At 37.4% G+C, this 17,685-nt stretch overlaps 1 protein-coding gene across 1 annotated transcript in view; it reads right to left on the bottom strand.

The window, feature by feature from the left end:
• The window catches only part of LOC140239044 (uncharacterized), a 41,743-nt gene that overhangs the window by 4,773 nt on the left and 19,285 nt on the right, over window positions 1–17,685 (bottom strand). The window contains exons 12-16 of the mRNA XM_072318975.1: window positions 16,891–16,974; window positions 15,079–15,171; window positions 8,932–8,980; window positions 4,743–4,864; window positions 1,404–1,590 (exon numbers count right to left, since the gene is read on the bottom strand). Of these exons, the coding sequence (XP_072175076.1) occupies window positions 1,444–1,590; window positions 4,743–4,864; window positions 8,932–8,980; window positions 15,079–15,171; window positions 16,891–16,974 (495 nt within the window). The 3' untranslated portion in view covers window positions 1,404–1,443. The remainder of the gene's footprint in view (window positions 1–1,403; window positions 1,591–4,742; window positions 4,865–8,931; window positions 8,981–15,078; window positions 15,172–16,890; window positions 16,975–17,685) is intronic.

The following is a 17,685-nucleotide window of genomic DNA, read 5'->3' as shown; positions in this document are numbered from 1 at the left end:
ACAATCTGCACTTAAGCCCACTCTTATCCTAAGTACTCAATGTAATTAGTGACATACTATAGCTGATATATCTACCTCTAACCTACAGTCATGCATCTCCAGTCTGCATCATTCTGTGACTATCTACCTTTACGTCAGAGCACTCCTATTGAAAATAATGAACACCCCACACATTTCCTAGTGGTTTTATTACTTAATAATTCCACGTGTTGACTAATATTTACAAATTTAAAGGGATGGTATAGTTTTGGTTGTGATGGGGATTCAGGTTTTATCTTTCTGCAAGATAACTAGAAACCACTTACACAAGACATTAAAGAGCACTTTAATAATTCTACAAGGAATTACAACTGTTTTTGATAAAAATCGGTTTGGAAATGACAGAGATATCAAAAAACGAAGCAAAACAAAGTGGTAATAAAAGGTGGGACCCACGGAATCAAAACCCATATGCGCTATTGACTTGCAAAAGTTGACTGTACTCAGTGTACATGACATAAAAAGTAGCCTGTGTTTGTATTTTAACATCGTACATGCGGAAGGTAATGATTGGAGAAAAGATCACTGTTTAGGAAGCTCTGCTAACATAACAGCATTGTGAGAATAACTGTGTAAACTCTATCCTGAACACTTGACTACAAAAATTGCTATGAATTCTTAATGGTAAGGTAAAGCAGGCACTGCAGACAAAAAAAAAAACACACAATTAACAAATAAATATTACAAATATTTGTTAAAGACCATGACAATTGATACATTCATGAAAACGTGAGACAACATCTGTGGTGCATTTGTTCTAATTACGAAAATGACACATATTGTTCGAATGACTTAGAGCATCACAAAATATAGGCTTAGAATGGTATTTTTAAAAAGATCTTTAAAAAAGGGGGGGTGGACCAGTTGAACTGTAAATGATGTTAAAACAGAGATGGCATTCTCTATCAAATTTGTTCTTACAACAAAAAAATGATGTCACCTTTTGATTTAAAGTCAATGGACAACACTCAATCATTGCAACAACACTGAGGGCAATTCAAAGAAAATTATTTTTTCACATCATAGTAGTGCACAAGACACTTCTGTGGTGGACAATGCAAGGGAAATCTGCCACTGCCTAAAATGTGAGGGCCTTTTTGAGATTAACTCATGAACTTGCGGTACATGGTAACTCTCTCACAATAATGCCTCCACCATCCTTGTGGCACAGGCATAATAAATAAATCTAAAAAGACATTGAGCTACATCTAGTGATTCCAGTGGCTTGAGATTTAGAGATGAACAAAAATAATTAAAGTGCTACGTAGGAACAAAAAAATATGTATATATCCTTTATAGCAGGTTCCCTTACCAGAAACCTATTGACATAACAGATCCATGTTATTGCACAGTTATATTCTTACCTGAGCATGGGTCAACTTTTTTTTTTGTAAACGTCGTCGGTTAGATGTACTTGGTGCGATTGAGGGCCTTGTCTGCATAATTGTCGTCGGTGATCTTGGCCCAGTCGGTTGCGGTCTGTCCGATGACGAATCCGAGTGCACGCTTACGCTCCTGGTCTCTGCGCTCCTCGATGTCCGCCCAGCGCACCTGTTGAATGATTGGGATATATGGGGGGGGGGGGGGGGAGTGAAGAAGAGAGAGAGAGAGGGAGGGAAAGAGGAGGGAAGAAACAAAATGTGAGTATACTGTTTTTTTTATCAATACTCCCAACCCAAGCAAATTACCATAAAAACACAATTTAACTTCCTTTCTTTTTCACCACAATTAAATTTGGGATTAATATGCACATAGTACATATACTAGCACCAGAGGCAGGTACTTATCAGGTCTTTACTTTCACGAATAGATGAATGAAGGTTCGAGTTCTATTACATAAGAATACTAACTTTACAAATTACTGAATGAATAACAAATGAAGAGCTATTAAGCACTCACAAAGATTGCTGGTGGCTTCAGTGTTAGATGACTTTGTAAATATCTATTATCAAGCCTTTTATGGAATGGTAAAGCAAAAGATCTAATCCTTACAAGGGGAACATTTGTGAATACAATGGAGGGATCCTGGTGGTTATGGAAGATCCATAGTTCCTGTCAATGCCTGACTTGCTTTTTATCCTGAAAACTTATAACAATAATAATAATAAACAAATAATTTTGTCTTATTTCATACATTACTGTATGCAGTGACCTTTGCAATGGTGGTTTCCAATGAACACATATTACCTCAAGGGAATATACTGTATAAACATTGTTTTCTTTACCACTGCTGTTAGCCTATCCTAACACTGCTGTTAGCCAATTGTAACACTTCAATACAACTCAACTGGGGGAGGGGTCTTTTCCATTTGACTTTGATCAATATGATAAAACAGTTGTTGATTTTGATTTTGGATATGTCAGTGCCCAAACCTTCCTGTTTAAAATGCTACTTTGTGAATGTATCCATTAACTGATGAGCATCTCAATTACTGCAGTAGGAACATTCTGGTAATCTGAACATTCATAAAATCTACAGACTTCCTGCAACCTCTGACAAATTGGACTGGAAATAACTTGCTTTTACAATGACAACTAGTGTGACACACAGAGTACAAAAAATAACCCAAAGATTACCCACAAGTTCTTAACATTTGTAACCCCATACAAATCACAGATAAAGATTTGCTCCCGATCACTGTCTTACAAACTGAATTATGCATAGGCATGGAAGTTAATATCCATTTAATAAACGAGAAGTACAGGAAATCCATTGGCACTCACTTTAAGATACCAGTATCAAAATATATTAGACACTTTTCCATACAAAAGGAAAGTGAAACATCCAAACATGCACAACATCACATACATGTCAACACACATTGCATAATGATATGCCAATCTGACTCTTTCATCTGCTCGTTTCTTTGAATTAAAGGAAAACATCATTTATCAAACCTGACAGTGATGAAGAACTTCTCCAAATTATTTCGACAAGATCTTCATGTCCAAATTATTTCAACAAGATCTTCATCTACGTGAATTTTGACAATTACATAAGAAGAGTTTGTTTGCAAAAACCGATAAGTCCATTTTTGAAGATTTTGAAGTACGGTCTCTGTCATAAAGTACAAAATAATACCTTTTAAATGATATATTGGTCCACTACATATAACAGTATATTTTTGAAGTTATGGTCAAAAGAAGCACAAATTTTCTTATTATTCTCTTTGTTTTTCTTGACCTTTAATCCCAAATATCTCCATTTGGCATATATGGACTTATCGGTTTTTTGCGAACAAACTCTTCATATATACCTTGTGCTGTAATGGGTAGTTATCAGTATGATCAATGAATAATATAAAATTCAGGGGCAGAGTTACGCCCTGGTACCATAACAGAGAGTCTGTGTTACCGTCTTCCATCGTCACTGCCAAAACATCCTCCACAAGGTGTTTGGATGCTAGCTGATGCATACGCTTTCCCCTTTTCCTTCTGCACTTCCGCTGATGCAAAACTCATTTGTGCTACTTCTACAATGATGTGGCTCGCGCAGCGTCATTTAGCTCGGTATCACGATACAAGATTCAACTGGGCAATCAAATGGCTTAGGCCATCTAATAACTGAACATCACATTCTCCATCACTCCTGTGCAAAAAGCTCTAGCAAGCACCACATAAATTGCTGAATACTGAAAAATCACACATAGTGATTTTATTACATATTTGTAGCTGAATTTTGGCAGAAAATTCAGATACAAACACAATTCAGTTTCTCAGCAATAGATTCTTCAGAGCAGTGACTGCAGATAAAACTTAATAGAACATCCCACAGATTTTGTTGTTTTGCTGATTGGTGCATCATGTATGTTTCTACAGCAACCACAAGTAGCTGGAAGCATAAGGCTCGCTAACTCATCTAGAACTTAATAGTATGCATAGCAGTGGATACCATGTTACCTGGAATAATTGATAACAATAGCAAAAAAAAAAGGCATAAATGGAAAATTTTGGAGTAAATGTATCTGTTTGTTTACCAGACACAAAGTATTTATGATATACATTTACCTGGTAGATATCACACTTACCTTTACTCTTATGCTAAGAATAAAAGCTGTACTTCTCCTAAAATCACACTATTAATTAACCACACTGGTCCTTATAAATACAGTTGTAGTACAATAATTTTCATGCAGTTGTATCCTTTTCATTTTTCACACATTTCTTCCATAATCAGTTTGACAAGTCACCACGGGAAAAAAAGATGGGGGGTGGGGGATTATTGAAAGAGCATGCACACATACACACACGCACACGCACAAAATACAGCATACTGAAGGATTTTGAGGTCAACTATCTTGTTTTCCATTCATGATTTTAATGGATGAGGAAGCAGAGTCTACAGCAGTTCAATACATTTTAAGATATAAGCCCATTGAATAATAATAAAAAAAAACATACTTACCTCTTGCACACATACCTACACAAATTTTACATCTGATATCATTCTCACATTAAATGTTAAGAGGATTCCTAAGCCCTATCAATCCCCCCCCCCCAAAGAAAAAAAAATGATCTTACATATCTGACAAAATAGACTGATTAAACCCAATTCCACAGACAGAGAACTACAGAGTAATCTTACCTTGTGTGACACACCGATAATGAATTATCCCTACTCCTATACATTACCATTGATGCTATGATGGCCTACTTGGAAGACTAACAGGCGACTCTGGGGAAGAGAGTGGAACTCAACTTACCCGCTTTTGACCTGGAAGTGCCGGTCTTGTGACCACGTCGAACATGTCTCCACCCGACATGTAGTCCTCCATACTCTGGTAGTGCTCCTTCTTCTTGTACTTCTTGATACCGTCCAGGGCATCTGGGAAGGGGAATTGATGGCAGGTGGAAGATAAAACTTTGGTGTCAAAGGTCAAGCTCACATAACATCAATTTTACACAATAAACTGGAAGGGGGCTGGAAGGGGCAGGAAAAGAGAAGCTATGGAGGAAAAATTAAATCCTAATCTTATACAACACTAACCTACGAAGAACAGTCTAGAACATGATTACCTCTCAAGATCTTTTAGTTAATGTCTGCTGTCATGTGGAAAGTTCAAGTCATGTTCCTCTTTATCAAACCATCAAGATAACATTCAATTTTCATGTTTTCTATAAAATAACTAGGGTATTTGCATGGTGACTAGCTCCAAGAAACCATATATTAACCACAATTTATCACTGTTCTTGAGAAATTTACAATAACATTGAGCCTCACAATATGTCTATATGCTTCCCTTAATTTTCTAGAAATGTACTTTACTGCAGTTGACAGAATAACATGGCCAGAAACTTTCTCTATTATCATCTGATGCTTTCACAATGAGAAATATCTTACTCTTAAAGCAAATATTGTATACAGTAAAATTTGTGCCATTGATACAGCATACACAGAATTGACTATTACCAGATAGGTTTTGTGAAATCATTTAGGCATTGTTGTGCACTGATGAATGTGTTACATATTGCTTGATTTGTTGAATGAAAAACTATCAACCATCAACACAAATACACACACACACACACACACACACACACACACACACACACACACACACAACACACACACAAAGTAAATCAGGAACTGTAAATATTTGAATCTTGAAATTGTGCATTTCTCGGTAAAATACAGCACCTGAGCGTTCCAACCTTACCTTCCTCACAAAATGACAAAAATTGTTGGGGAAAATAAATGTTCATATCAATATCACACATTAATTAATATACAAACAGAATAAGAATACCCAGTTGCTGAAGTTGGTGACATGCACAAATACTAGGCACATGTATCACAGCTACCAGTACCAAACAAATGATATGCATTTAATGCAGCTATGCCTATTCTACAGACTTATTAATCACTGCACAGACTGATGCACAAATGATGCAAGCTGCACATGGGTTTACAGTTACACATAATATGCGCACTTGTGTCTTACACTTTCATATGCCCCAGCAATACCTTTTGCCTGTTCTGAGCACACAGATAATGTGGATTTATAGCACTTTGTATGTGAGATGCAATTTTGTTATGTAAAGATAAATGACTTCATCACTTCTCCTCGATGGATCCCATCCATAATGCATATTTGATACAAGTCTTTTGTGCCGCATGCTGCTTTCGTAACAAATCAATGCAGCACAACACAAACTACAACAACAATTGCAGTACACACAGAAACAAAGCATAAAGTGACTAAACACAAAGAAAACTGAATTCATGACCATCCTTCTACCTGGCCCATCACTGTATTTAAATCATGTCCCATTTCCATACATGATTGTATACAAGGGCAGAACACAGTGAGAATAAGTGTAATATCCTGACCCAATTATGACTCTGATGTTAATTTCTGAGAATTAATTTATTATGTTAGGGCTCCCATTTCATCATCAAAAACATGTTCCACTTTCAAAATTTCTTTGGTTTATATCAAATGCATATATCTCCAAATGAGACGTACTGGACATCAGCAGGCTACTTTCAAAACTTGGATGTGGGCAATCTGAATGAATTTCAAGGATAAGTCAAGAGGTATGCTGTCTCATAGAGTGACATTATATAGGTTTTAAAGAGGTACAGCAATCTTGACCAAGTCCTAAATTTCATTGCTGTGCCGTGGTATCACTGGGTAGGACACTGGGCAAAACTTGTTGAAGTGTGAATCAGCTCTCAGTGACCATGATCAAAGGTACCAGAAGGTTATCAAATCACAATATCGCATGACACCATGCTCCTATGGGACCAAACATCTTGTTGGTGGTATGTATACATGCATGAATACCAATGTGAAAGCGGACACCGAATATGACAAACACTCAACATTATCAACCCCATCAATCTGGACAAAAACTTTCACTGATGTCTGTGTTTGTGTCTGTCTATCTGTCTGTCTGTCTGTCTGTCTCCCTGCAGTGGCTGTTTCATTCCTCATTTAAAAGGACCACCCATAATGATTAGGAGATAGGTTTACCCCAGATAACTTTAGCCACCAATCGCATAAGACTAGTTAGGAGTAATTGCAATAATTACATTCTCTAACAATAAATAACTGTCCAAAGCAGTTCTATTCCCAGACAAGAGCTCCAGTCATACGTCTCACTCATAACGGCTGATATATTTTTCAGTTTGTTTATTTGTGTATATATTATGCTAAGCCACTCCCTCCCCCCCCCCCCCCCCCCCCCCACAGTTCATCCAATAACACTGTGCAGTAATCTAACAGGATTTGGGAGAGAAGTCACTTGGATACAGGCGGTCGATTCATAACAAATAAGTTTCCACTTCCAATATAGAGGGGGAAAAGTGGCTGGAAAATTGGCCTCACAACATTCTATGTCGTGGAGTGCTTTCCACACTTCAGTATAATAACACTGAAACAACAGGGAGAACAAGAGAGAAGAATGTCCCCTTTCTATGTAAGTAATGTCAATGGATTTTCTTCCTGAAGCTTTATTTTTAACATTTAAACCTGAACATGTCCCACATAGGGAACAACAGCCTATACAGCCTATAAGTCAACTCCACTCCAATAACCTGCAGGGGTCGCGCTTAACTTTTTCGTAACTAGCCAGGCGGACCAGTTAGATTCAATTTGGCTAGTCTGCAAAATTTTTGACTGGCCAACAGAAATTTTTGACTAGTCCGTCTTGTTTTTTAATCGCATGACTAAATGTCAATTTGGGAGGGCCCCAAGTACTTTTCAATTATTAAATTACAACCAGCTACCCAATATGAATATAACTCCATGGTCTCCCCCCCCCCCCCCCCCCCCCCCCCCCCCCCCCCCGGCCACAGGATGTTAACTTATCAGCAAATGTCATGGGATTTTGCATTGACTGACAATCAACAAATCTTAATGCCATTGTGGGTCCTGATTCTTCACAAAAGGGGAAAACCTACATTTTGCTGTTTAGTTGTTGTTTTTTTTACTTTTCACATAATTCTGTTTCTATTGTGTAATTACCCACTTGCTTATTGAGTAATATAAGCTATTCATATGAAATATCTGGCACTAATTCACCTTGGCGTTATTTTCCTTCTTGTTCACCACTAGAAGACAAGGGGCATACTAGGGGCATCTTGCTGTTTTGTTTATTAGGTGTACTGAGAGGATATATTGAGATCACATGATCTTTCATCCCCTAAAAGTTCAACGAGCAGCACAAACTGAATGTTTAAAATGTGAATCGCATTACGGTTGTTGTGTTAGAGCCAATTTCAGTCATGGTACCTGGGAAAGCATATCAGGTCAACCACCCCTGGTATAGTGGATGATTAAGGGTTGGAGTAAAGATTAGGGTTAGGGTTTAGGGCTACAATTTGGGTTAAGGTTAGGATTAGGTTCAGGATTAGGATAAGGGTTAGGGTCAGAGGAAGAGTCTGGGGTAATTGCTCAGGGGGGTAATTGCCCTAGACCCCTAGAACAGAATGCAAAGCTGTGAGTGGTACTTAGAAGCAATATGGTCCAAGCCTCAAGTGACATCACCGTACCGAGATTATCATACACATGCTAAGTTTCATTTGAATACCTCCAACAGTTCTGAAGTTACGTCACCCAAAACTGATTACGGCCAGACAGACAGGTAAAGGAAAAGCATATCAAACGTTCAAAGCAGAGCATACTGACACTTAAAGCAAAGTTCCTTGCATGCTATATTCTAAAAGTGGAGATTTATGGGTGGATATTTTTTTTGTGCTCGGCCAGGTAAGATGAATTTTGCATAAGTTTAATTCCACGGAATCAAAACATTAGTGTTACCTATAACACACAAAAATAATTTCATGCTTTTATTTTTGCGCTAGTTTCTGGTCACGTGAAATGCGCAAAAACTTTCATTTTTACTTTTACAGTATACACGAAAAGTAAATAAAGCGAAGAGACTCACCAAGCTTTTCTTCAGTCGCGCTGTCCCATTTGCTCTTGGTGAAGCGTAGCTGTGAAAATGAAAAATGGGGGAAAAAATCAATTGATATCTTCCATAACAGACACACAGAAAATATTCTACCTATAATAATTTTGAAGAATAATATAAAGAAAAGTTATGCCCATTTATATTTCCATGCTATGGCTAAATGTATGTATATATCCTCTGAAGCACAATCACATTAGATTGGAAGAATGTTTATATTTTGACTGATATTAAATACCAAACGTGTCATTATCAATCAGGGCTTTTAAGATACAACTAGTGATGCAATCAACCACTTTCACGAAAGATTACATCGAACAAAGTTCAGTTAATTACTGCATTACATCTATCGATGATATTCATACAAAGTATTTTCTAAAGGACCCATATGTACTGCATAAAGAGCAGGCATTAAGCAGGGAGCTTCAAACCCATTTGCCTGTGTGCTTCTGGAAGTGAAAACTTGTTATTGGGCAAGTACCATGAATGGGAGCCTGGCTGTTAAAAGTAAAAGGCTCTTGTCCCCCAGCCATTTGGGCAGTTGGGAGATATCCTATTTGTAGAGCCCTGATTAATGAGTGTGTCAGAACTTTGTTTTTCTGTTTCACACTTGCACCAATCCTTTCTGAACTGACTGGGCATGTGATGGCTATAGGACAATAGTGATTGCAAAAACCACCAGGGATGCCACATAAAGCATTAAAGTTTATAAAAATGATTAGAAATAAGAACTTAATAAAAACAATATAATAATCATATATCACATCATAACTACATTACACCCTATGCACTATCTTAAGCACTCATTGATTACAAGTTAGAGGCACAGTCAAAGACCAATAACAGAATACATCATCAACATATTATGTAATCATCATTATGGTAACAAATCACCTTGACTAGGAGTCTTTTAAAATCAGTGAATACATGTCATATCAAAATCTCTTAAAGGCAAATTGCATTAAAAGAGATAGATTGCAGGGTTATGGTCTTATGAACATGAATACAATGCAGAAGCACCTGAAATCTACCTTTACGTGATGTAACAATAAGCCAAAGGGGACTAGAAAGAGGTATATATTTCAGGTGCTTGCAAAAACAAAAACAAAAATGCTGCAATCATTTACAAGACTAACTACAACTTACTTAATGCATCAACACATTGTTCTGGTTAGGTTTTTTTTTTTTTAAGATTTACAATATTAATGTAAATGAGGATGTGAACTTTGTATTCATATGCCTCATTTCCTTATTTGTTTTACCTGTTCAGAAACATTCACCCTCACAGTAAGTCATAGTGTTGCTCTGTTCCATTTATCTGCACAGCGCAGCGCAGCGTGGGAGCTAACTTTAGCTCAGGGCATGTCTGTGTCGCGTCACGCTTTTGATGCCTTTACATTGCTGACATTGCAAAGTTGAGTAACCCGACTCACTGTGCATGCATAACCGCAATCTTAAGATGCTCAGATTTTGTACAATATACTGCGCACACTGCTCTATATAATATCACAAAATCCCTTTAAGAAGGCTATATCTTTTTTTCTCTCTCTCTCTCTCTCTCTCTCTCTCTCTCTCTCTTGAGAGTGATTGTACCAAGCACAGGTGCTATAAATAGCTTTCAAGTGTTTTCTTCCATCTGGAAGAGAGGTTGTTCTCCCATTGGTGAAATAAGAACCTGCCCCACTCAACTCCTTGTGACACTTGGCCCAAATAATCTGCCACACCTAACAAGCAAGCGGCATGCAGTACATTCATATGGCTATAAGGAAATCTATACAGCCAGGACATAATATTAGCATCCTTATGTGTCCATCCAGAGGCTATTGACATGACCGTGTACACACCAAAATAACAGCTTTTGTTTCAAACGTGAAACAATATTCCTTAGAGGCTGAAATGCCCAACACGTATTTGCAATACTACTTTCAATGAGTTTTCGATACAAGCTCACATTTGACCACACCCAGATAAACTTTCACTATCGTACAACACATCACTCATTCAGCATATTAATTCTACAGCGAATTATTGGCTTGTATGATATGAGATATCAATGCCCTGGGTGATCTTGGGGGGGGGGGGAACTTCTTTCCTCATAGATCATACGAAAGCTCTTTGTTGAAGCTCTATCTCATTTTGAACCTGGCCTGGTTACGAATACAACAAAATTTGCCATGAAACAAAATATACAATAAAAGTACCAACTATTCATATTCATGATTCTTGCATCAAGTTGTGTTTATTACAACTGATTGACAATTTTGCCCTTCATTAGCATAAATGAACAAAGACTATTCTGTGTTTTAGTGGAAGCCATCCAAAAAATGACAGGCATACATACTCTGGTTGGACTCAAACCAGCGCCCTCCTGATTGCCAGACAGGTGTCAGTCATACCCACCAGTAGGTATACCCATGATTTTTATAATGGCTGCCACTGAGACACTGAATAAGTCATGTTTATTTATGTTGATAAAGGGCTTATTGGTAAATAAGTTGCAATAAAAATACCAACAAAAGCAAGAGAAATACACAGGGGAAATGAAATAGTAGTCTACAGAGCATAGAGACCTTGCCAAAGGTATGATGCAGTATATAAGAAAGGTAATAATAATGATAAGTATAACTGCCGATCTAGTGCATCATTTCCACAGCCTTAGGAGGAAAAAGATCATAGAAGTCAATCACTGATAGGAAGTATACACCTCCAGTCCTATAGCATGACTTTTCCATGCTTGTAGTGATACATAGTCTCTGCAAACAATACTGGAATTCTTCCTCAGTTTTCTTTTTAAAAAATACAAACAAAAAAAAAAAAACTTTGCAGAGGATGAAAGGAAAACAGCAGTTTTTCTTTTTTTTCTGTAAAACTTCCATAGCACTAACTAGCAATGATTCTAGATACCATTGCATCAGACAGTAAACTTTGAATGTTGTTTGCATTTAGGAGAGATAGCAGTCACTGGATGAAAGAAATCATTGAAGTCAATCACTGATAGGAAGTATGCACATCCAGTCCTATAGCACAACTTTTCCATGCTTGTAGAGATACATAGTCTCTGCAAATAATACTCGAATTCTTTCTCATTTTTCTTTAAAAAAAATAAAAAATAATATAAATGACACGATGAAAGGAAAACAGAGGTGATTCAGTAAAACTTCCGTAGCACTAACTAGCAATGATTCTAGGTACCATTGCATCAGACAGTAAACTTTAGATTTTGTTTGCATTTACCAGAGATAGCAGCCATTGTTAGCGACCATACTATGTACAATGCTAATTAAATGTTGAAGTAATAAAGACCTTGGCAGTCATGTCTCCTAATTGTTTGTGAAGGTAATATACAGTCTAACATTCTGTAATATATAGTTTGAATTCACACAATTAGACTTAGATACAACAATTAGATAGTCATATGCCTACATTGCATTTTCAATAAGAGTGAACAGCTCAGATGATGATAACAGTACAGACATTGATTAATGTAAATTAACTGATAAACAAACACATAACAGGTCTCTGCTTCAAATACTTGTAGGTTCATACTGATACAGTACTTCACAGTACAAACCAACATATCGGATATCTTCAGGTAAAATTCGAGCAACTATAACGAAAGCCTGCTCAGGAGTAGCCCGCTAATGTTATGGTAGAAAACTGACCATTAAACGAATGGGAATCTAGTCATAACATCCAGAAAATCCTATAAGTAAAACTATGATTCAAACATAAATACAAACATAATCAACAGAAAGTAAACAGCCTAATGATATTGTGTTGTGCACAATAGTGTGTACATCACAATTAATTTCAAACATCAACACAATTATCCCTATACAGTATTCATTAGGATTAACTGATAGCTACATCATATGCATATACCACTGCATAATGGTCGTGCTAAAGCTAAATTCCTACAAAGTTTAGCAGGTGTCTTAAAATCTACTTTACAAATACTACATACCATCAGCCACATATTTAGAATGCAATATAAAGACCCACACAATGTAACAGAAACAAGAATTATGCAAGCTTAAAAAGCAAGGACAGAAAATTTCTTAAAAAGAACATTCAAACCATTTCTTGTGATCCTCTCTGTAGCAGAAAAGCCAGTCCAGTGTTCATCAAAGCAATGTTTACCTAAACGCATGACCACCTTTGAGCAAGGCCACTTTTGCCAAGCATAAACTTTACTTTCAAATCTAGTCCTTAATATTATTAGTCAATGTTCTTTAGTGCTAATCGCACGAAAGTGCCTATTCAAGACTTTTGTATCACTAAGAACAAAAACAAATATGGGATATTTAAAGAAGGCCCTGTAATCAATTTTGTAAAAAAAAAAAAAATAATAAATAAATTAAAAAAAAAGAAAAAAAAATATATATACATATATATTTTGCTAATGATAGGCGGACCCTGTAGAAATCTCGCATCCATCAGAACTGTTCAGTTCACTGACTTGAGGGACTCAAAAATACATTATTTCAATTACGTTAAACGATGGCTATGAAGTGATTCATTTGCATGAAAAAAGCGTGTGTGATATGGCTCTATTTTTCAGAATACCACCACGCTACAGGAGGTTTGGTGCCTAACTGTGCACACTATCTGAACGCCACAATCAATTATACTTTTTGACACCTGAATCAGCAATCACTGTGGTGAAATAGAACTTGTAGGAATAACTGTAGTCTATGCTACCATGCCCCTCTCCCCTTCTTCTGATATCATTGCTAGCAACAGCTTAGTGCAAGCAGAAATATTCTTGTGTGTTGCATGCATCTCAACAAATAGAATAACTGGTAGTTCCCAAATCAGGCATACTTTTATATAAGTTTACCACTACTTTTCTCAAGACATGAAAAGATATATCTGAATTTGCAGGAATTTGCAGTACAATCAGAGAAGCATGGTAGCTTTGTACTATGGACCCTTTTGAAGGCCTACTGAAATGTCAATGCACCAAGATACAAAACATTCACATAATTACATATCTCACAGCCACTAGAAGATGCGTCATATTCTCAAGGGCTGCATGACAACATAAAAAAAAAAACCACACACACAGTTTAATCTAGTTTTTAAAGACTGTAGCTTATTTCCATATTGTACATTACAAAAAAAAAACAACAATTGTCACCAAAGATGAAGCTGAACACAAATCTCATCCACCACCACAAATAAATATGAATCATAGAGGTCTAGAGTAACCATTCTACCAGCCAAACGCTTGCACAGTTACCCTTATGCTAGCACTTCTGCGTTTAGCTTAAGGAATCAAAGTCTATGTGATACTCGATACATACATAGAGACTATCCTATGTTATTATGCGTTCTAAGAAGTGATTATTATTATTATAGTTATCATCACACAGCACTGATGGCAGCATCTCTAAATCTATCACACTCTTGATAGGAAGTTTGCAGTAAAATGCTTCCTCAAGAAGAGGAAGTCTACAACTCATGTTATCCCCAAAGGAATGCAAACCTCATCACAGTACTATCACACAGCTTCAAGTTTGGTACAAGCCACATTCCATACGAATTGAGAAGATCTGCAGTTGCCAGCAATTTGTAATTTCTGCTTCAAACACAAACTAAGGAGGAAAGCGGAGTTATAGGTAAAATCGAGCTCCTCGGAAGATTGGCAAGAGCCAACTGTCTTACACAAGGGACTTGTGAATTTGTATCACTCTTTTGGATGCGATACTGTTGATCATCCCACCTAGACATCTGAAAAGAGCTCGACTCTGCTCTGCAGTTGCCGCCAAATATCATATGAAGAATGTGAAGCCTGGCACTCTAGTTCTAGAAATAAAGCCTGTAGTGATAACGACAATTTATTTGAGCATGGAATATCATCTATTTCTTCCTAACACCAATGCAGATTTTTCTCCTACCTCTCATAACTTGCAATACGAAACAATAATGCATAAAGAAGTTTTTTTCTCAATGTCACTAAACTCTGCGCTCCTCTTTGCTTTGCTCACTGTTAGAAACCAACAAATTTTGGCACAAACAGCGCAAAAGAGAGATCTCAGCACAGGCAGAGGATGTCTAGAAACATGTGCAGTACACTCAGAAGGCGGCCCTCTGACCTTTGACCTCCTGACCTTCACTTACCTCTTCATCCTCTTCCAGTTCCTCCAATGCTTCTTTCTCCTGATCCATTAGCTGCTCCATCATGCTGGGACCAGTTTCATCCTCCATCTCCACCTGCCAATAAATAATACACTGCGTATTAATTCTCTTTGCATCGTATACTTGTCTTTTCGATGAAAAACTGGTAGTTATATGAGTGGAGGGTGTGTGTTCTCCCCCCTCCCCCCTCCCCCCTCCCCTTCCCCCCTTCTTCATGAAAGCATACCTTGAGCATGCTTGCATATCTAATCATGTCACAAGGAACTGGAGCAGAGCAAGAACAGGACCAAATCTGGTCACTTCGGTTACATTGTATTCATTGGAAAGCCGAGGATGAGCTGTATTACAAAATCACATAACATATAACTTTTTCCTAGCTGGTAAAATTCCAATCCATGACATCTTGGAAATGCAAGTAAGAGTTAATCTTTTCTTGGCTGGACTTACTGCACTTTCTTAACATAAATGTGACTTCTGTTGCCATTGAAGTGGTTGGTTTAAGTTTCATTTCTTGAACTTGATTTGCCCTTTCTGCAATCCTTCTCTACTAAGCACAATTAATCTCAGCTATTAAGGCAATATATTAAAAAAAAAAAGGAAAATCATTGGTTTACCTTCCAACAAAAAGATATTAATCTTCATTTAATTCCTAGACATTTCAAAATGAGTGAGTAGTTTTATGAGGCAACAACAAAGACAAAGTCCAAGAGCAACAGTTTTGACAGTTTTTACTTGGCAATTAATTGTACGGATTATCTTCTTCTCTTTAAGGTTCCATGATATTTGCTCCTGTGACAATTGCTACCATGAAATATCTGCACACTAAACCAAATATAAATTCTACCCACAAACATAACCCTAACCCTAACCCAAATCCTCACATCAAACTAAGCCTAAAACCCAATCACCACCCTGACCCTAAGTCATTGGAGAAAACAAGACTGGAGCAAATGTCACAGAAGCAAATGTTGCGCCACCCTTTAACCCTATTCTAACTGGGCTATTTGAGACCAAGTTTTTACTGAGGGGGGGTCAATTTGACCCCCCCTTCAGATCTCGGCCGCCGATTGTGCGATCGCCGCGAAATTTTGCCTGAAGATAGAGCTGGATGTCAACTACAAGATAACATGGTCATACAATAGAAAAATGTTGCCTTTCTATTTTCAATAAATTAATTATGCAAATTTGTGCATGAAATCATATTTTCACCTATAACTCCATTAAAAAGACTGGAGGATTGCTAAATTTTTGTGTCAGAATTCCTCAAGACACATCAAACAATTTTCTTGTAAAAAATTAGCACAATCGAAATCAATTTCTTTTGTTTTTTATTGTTTTGTTAATTTCTTATGTATTTTGTTGTTTTTTCGACCTTTTGTTTTCTATTGTTTTTTTGCCAAAATTTGTTGCAGGCACTTTTTCAGGCTTATCTACACTAGAATTGATTAATTTCAATGGTTAAAAGTTGAAATAATCTAATTTATATCAATTTAACCAAAAAGCACAATTTGCATTGGATTTGCACACGATATCATGAATTTGAGCTGTTTTTTGGTTGACATGCATATACAAAACATTACGTAACTTCAAAACGGTGTACCCGGACGTCGCAAATTTGGTCTCAAAATATGCGGGAGACTTCAATGAAAAAAGTCGTGAAACGACGCGGCAAAATCTTTGCGCGTTGCGAAATCGTGGCGCGAAACGTCGAGGGGGGGGTCAATTTGACCCCCCCCAGTTAGAATAGGGTTAAGAAACTAACAATCAAAACACCACTCAAGGAGGGTCACTGACCTCTGGAATAGCAGCATCCTGCAAGAGCGCCACCACATCCAGCTTGGTGTATTTCCTTGGGGCAAACTCCCAGTGCTCGATGATCTACATATGACAGAGACAGAGGTACACCAAGTCAATAACGAGAAGCTCACGAGTGGTGATACCATGGGTTAGTGAGTATGATACCACAGCACTACTACACAGGTACATGGATTGTTAAAGGGCAGCAAATTTTCTGGTTTAGTTGATGTGTGTCAAAGTACATTGTATGTGTGGTCCTTTAAAAATGAGGTGCACATCGAAAACACTGCTTGAGGAGTATATGACAGGGACAGCGGACAAGAGCAACATGTGCCCCTGCACAGACAATATTTTCTGGTGTGCAAAGAGATAAAGGGTAGCTACCGTCACTGTTTCCCTAAAAGATGTCATATTGAGTGCAATGAGACAGGGTGGGTCACACAATATACTAGTATATGTGACCCGCCACAACAAATGGATCCTACAGTCGCTGATGGCTGAGTTGAGAAAATTGAGTTTGAAGTCAGATCATCAAAATCGGTCAAAACGATCAGATTTCTGTTTTTGGCATAATTTCAAAGCTACATGATCAGAGGAAAGTCAAGAAATTAGCATTTTTCTTGCCCATGACTTCCGACTTTCAATGGAAAAGAAATGTGTCTGAAGATTTGGATTTAGCGCTGCAGCTAGACTAGGCCCCTAGCAACGAGGGAGCAATCTTATTGATCAGTACGTGGCATCCTGGTTACTGATTGGTCGTGCATAGACTGCCGGGGCTAAGCTTCAATGAAC

The sequence above is a fragment of the Diadema setosum genome, chromosome 1 (genome assembly GCF_964275005.1).
Source record: "Diadema setosum chromosome 1, eeDiaSeto1, whole genome shotgun sequence".
Lineage (NCBI taxonomy): Eukaryota > Metazoa > Echinodermata > Echinoidea > Diadematoida > Diadematidae > Diadema > Diadema setosum.
This window is presented reverse-complemented; position numbering and strand designations above follow the sequence as displayed.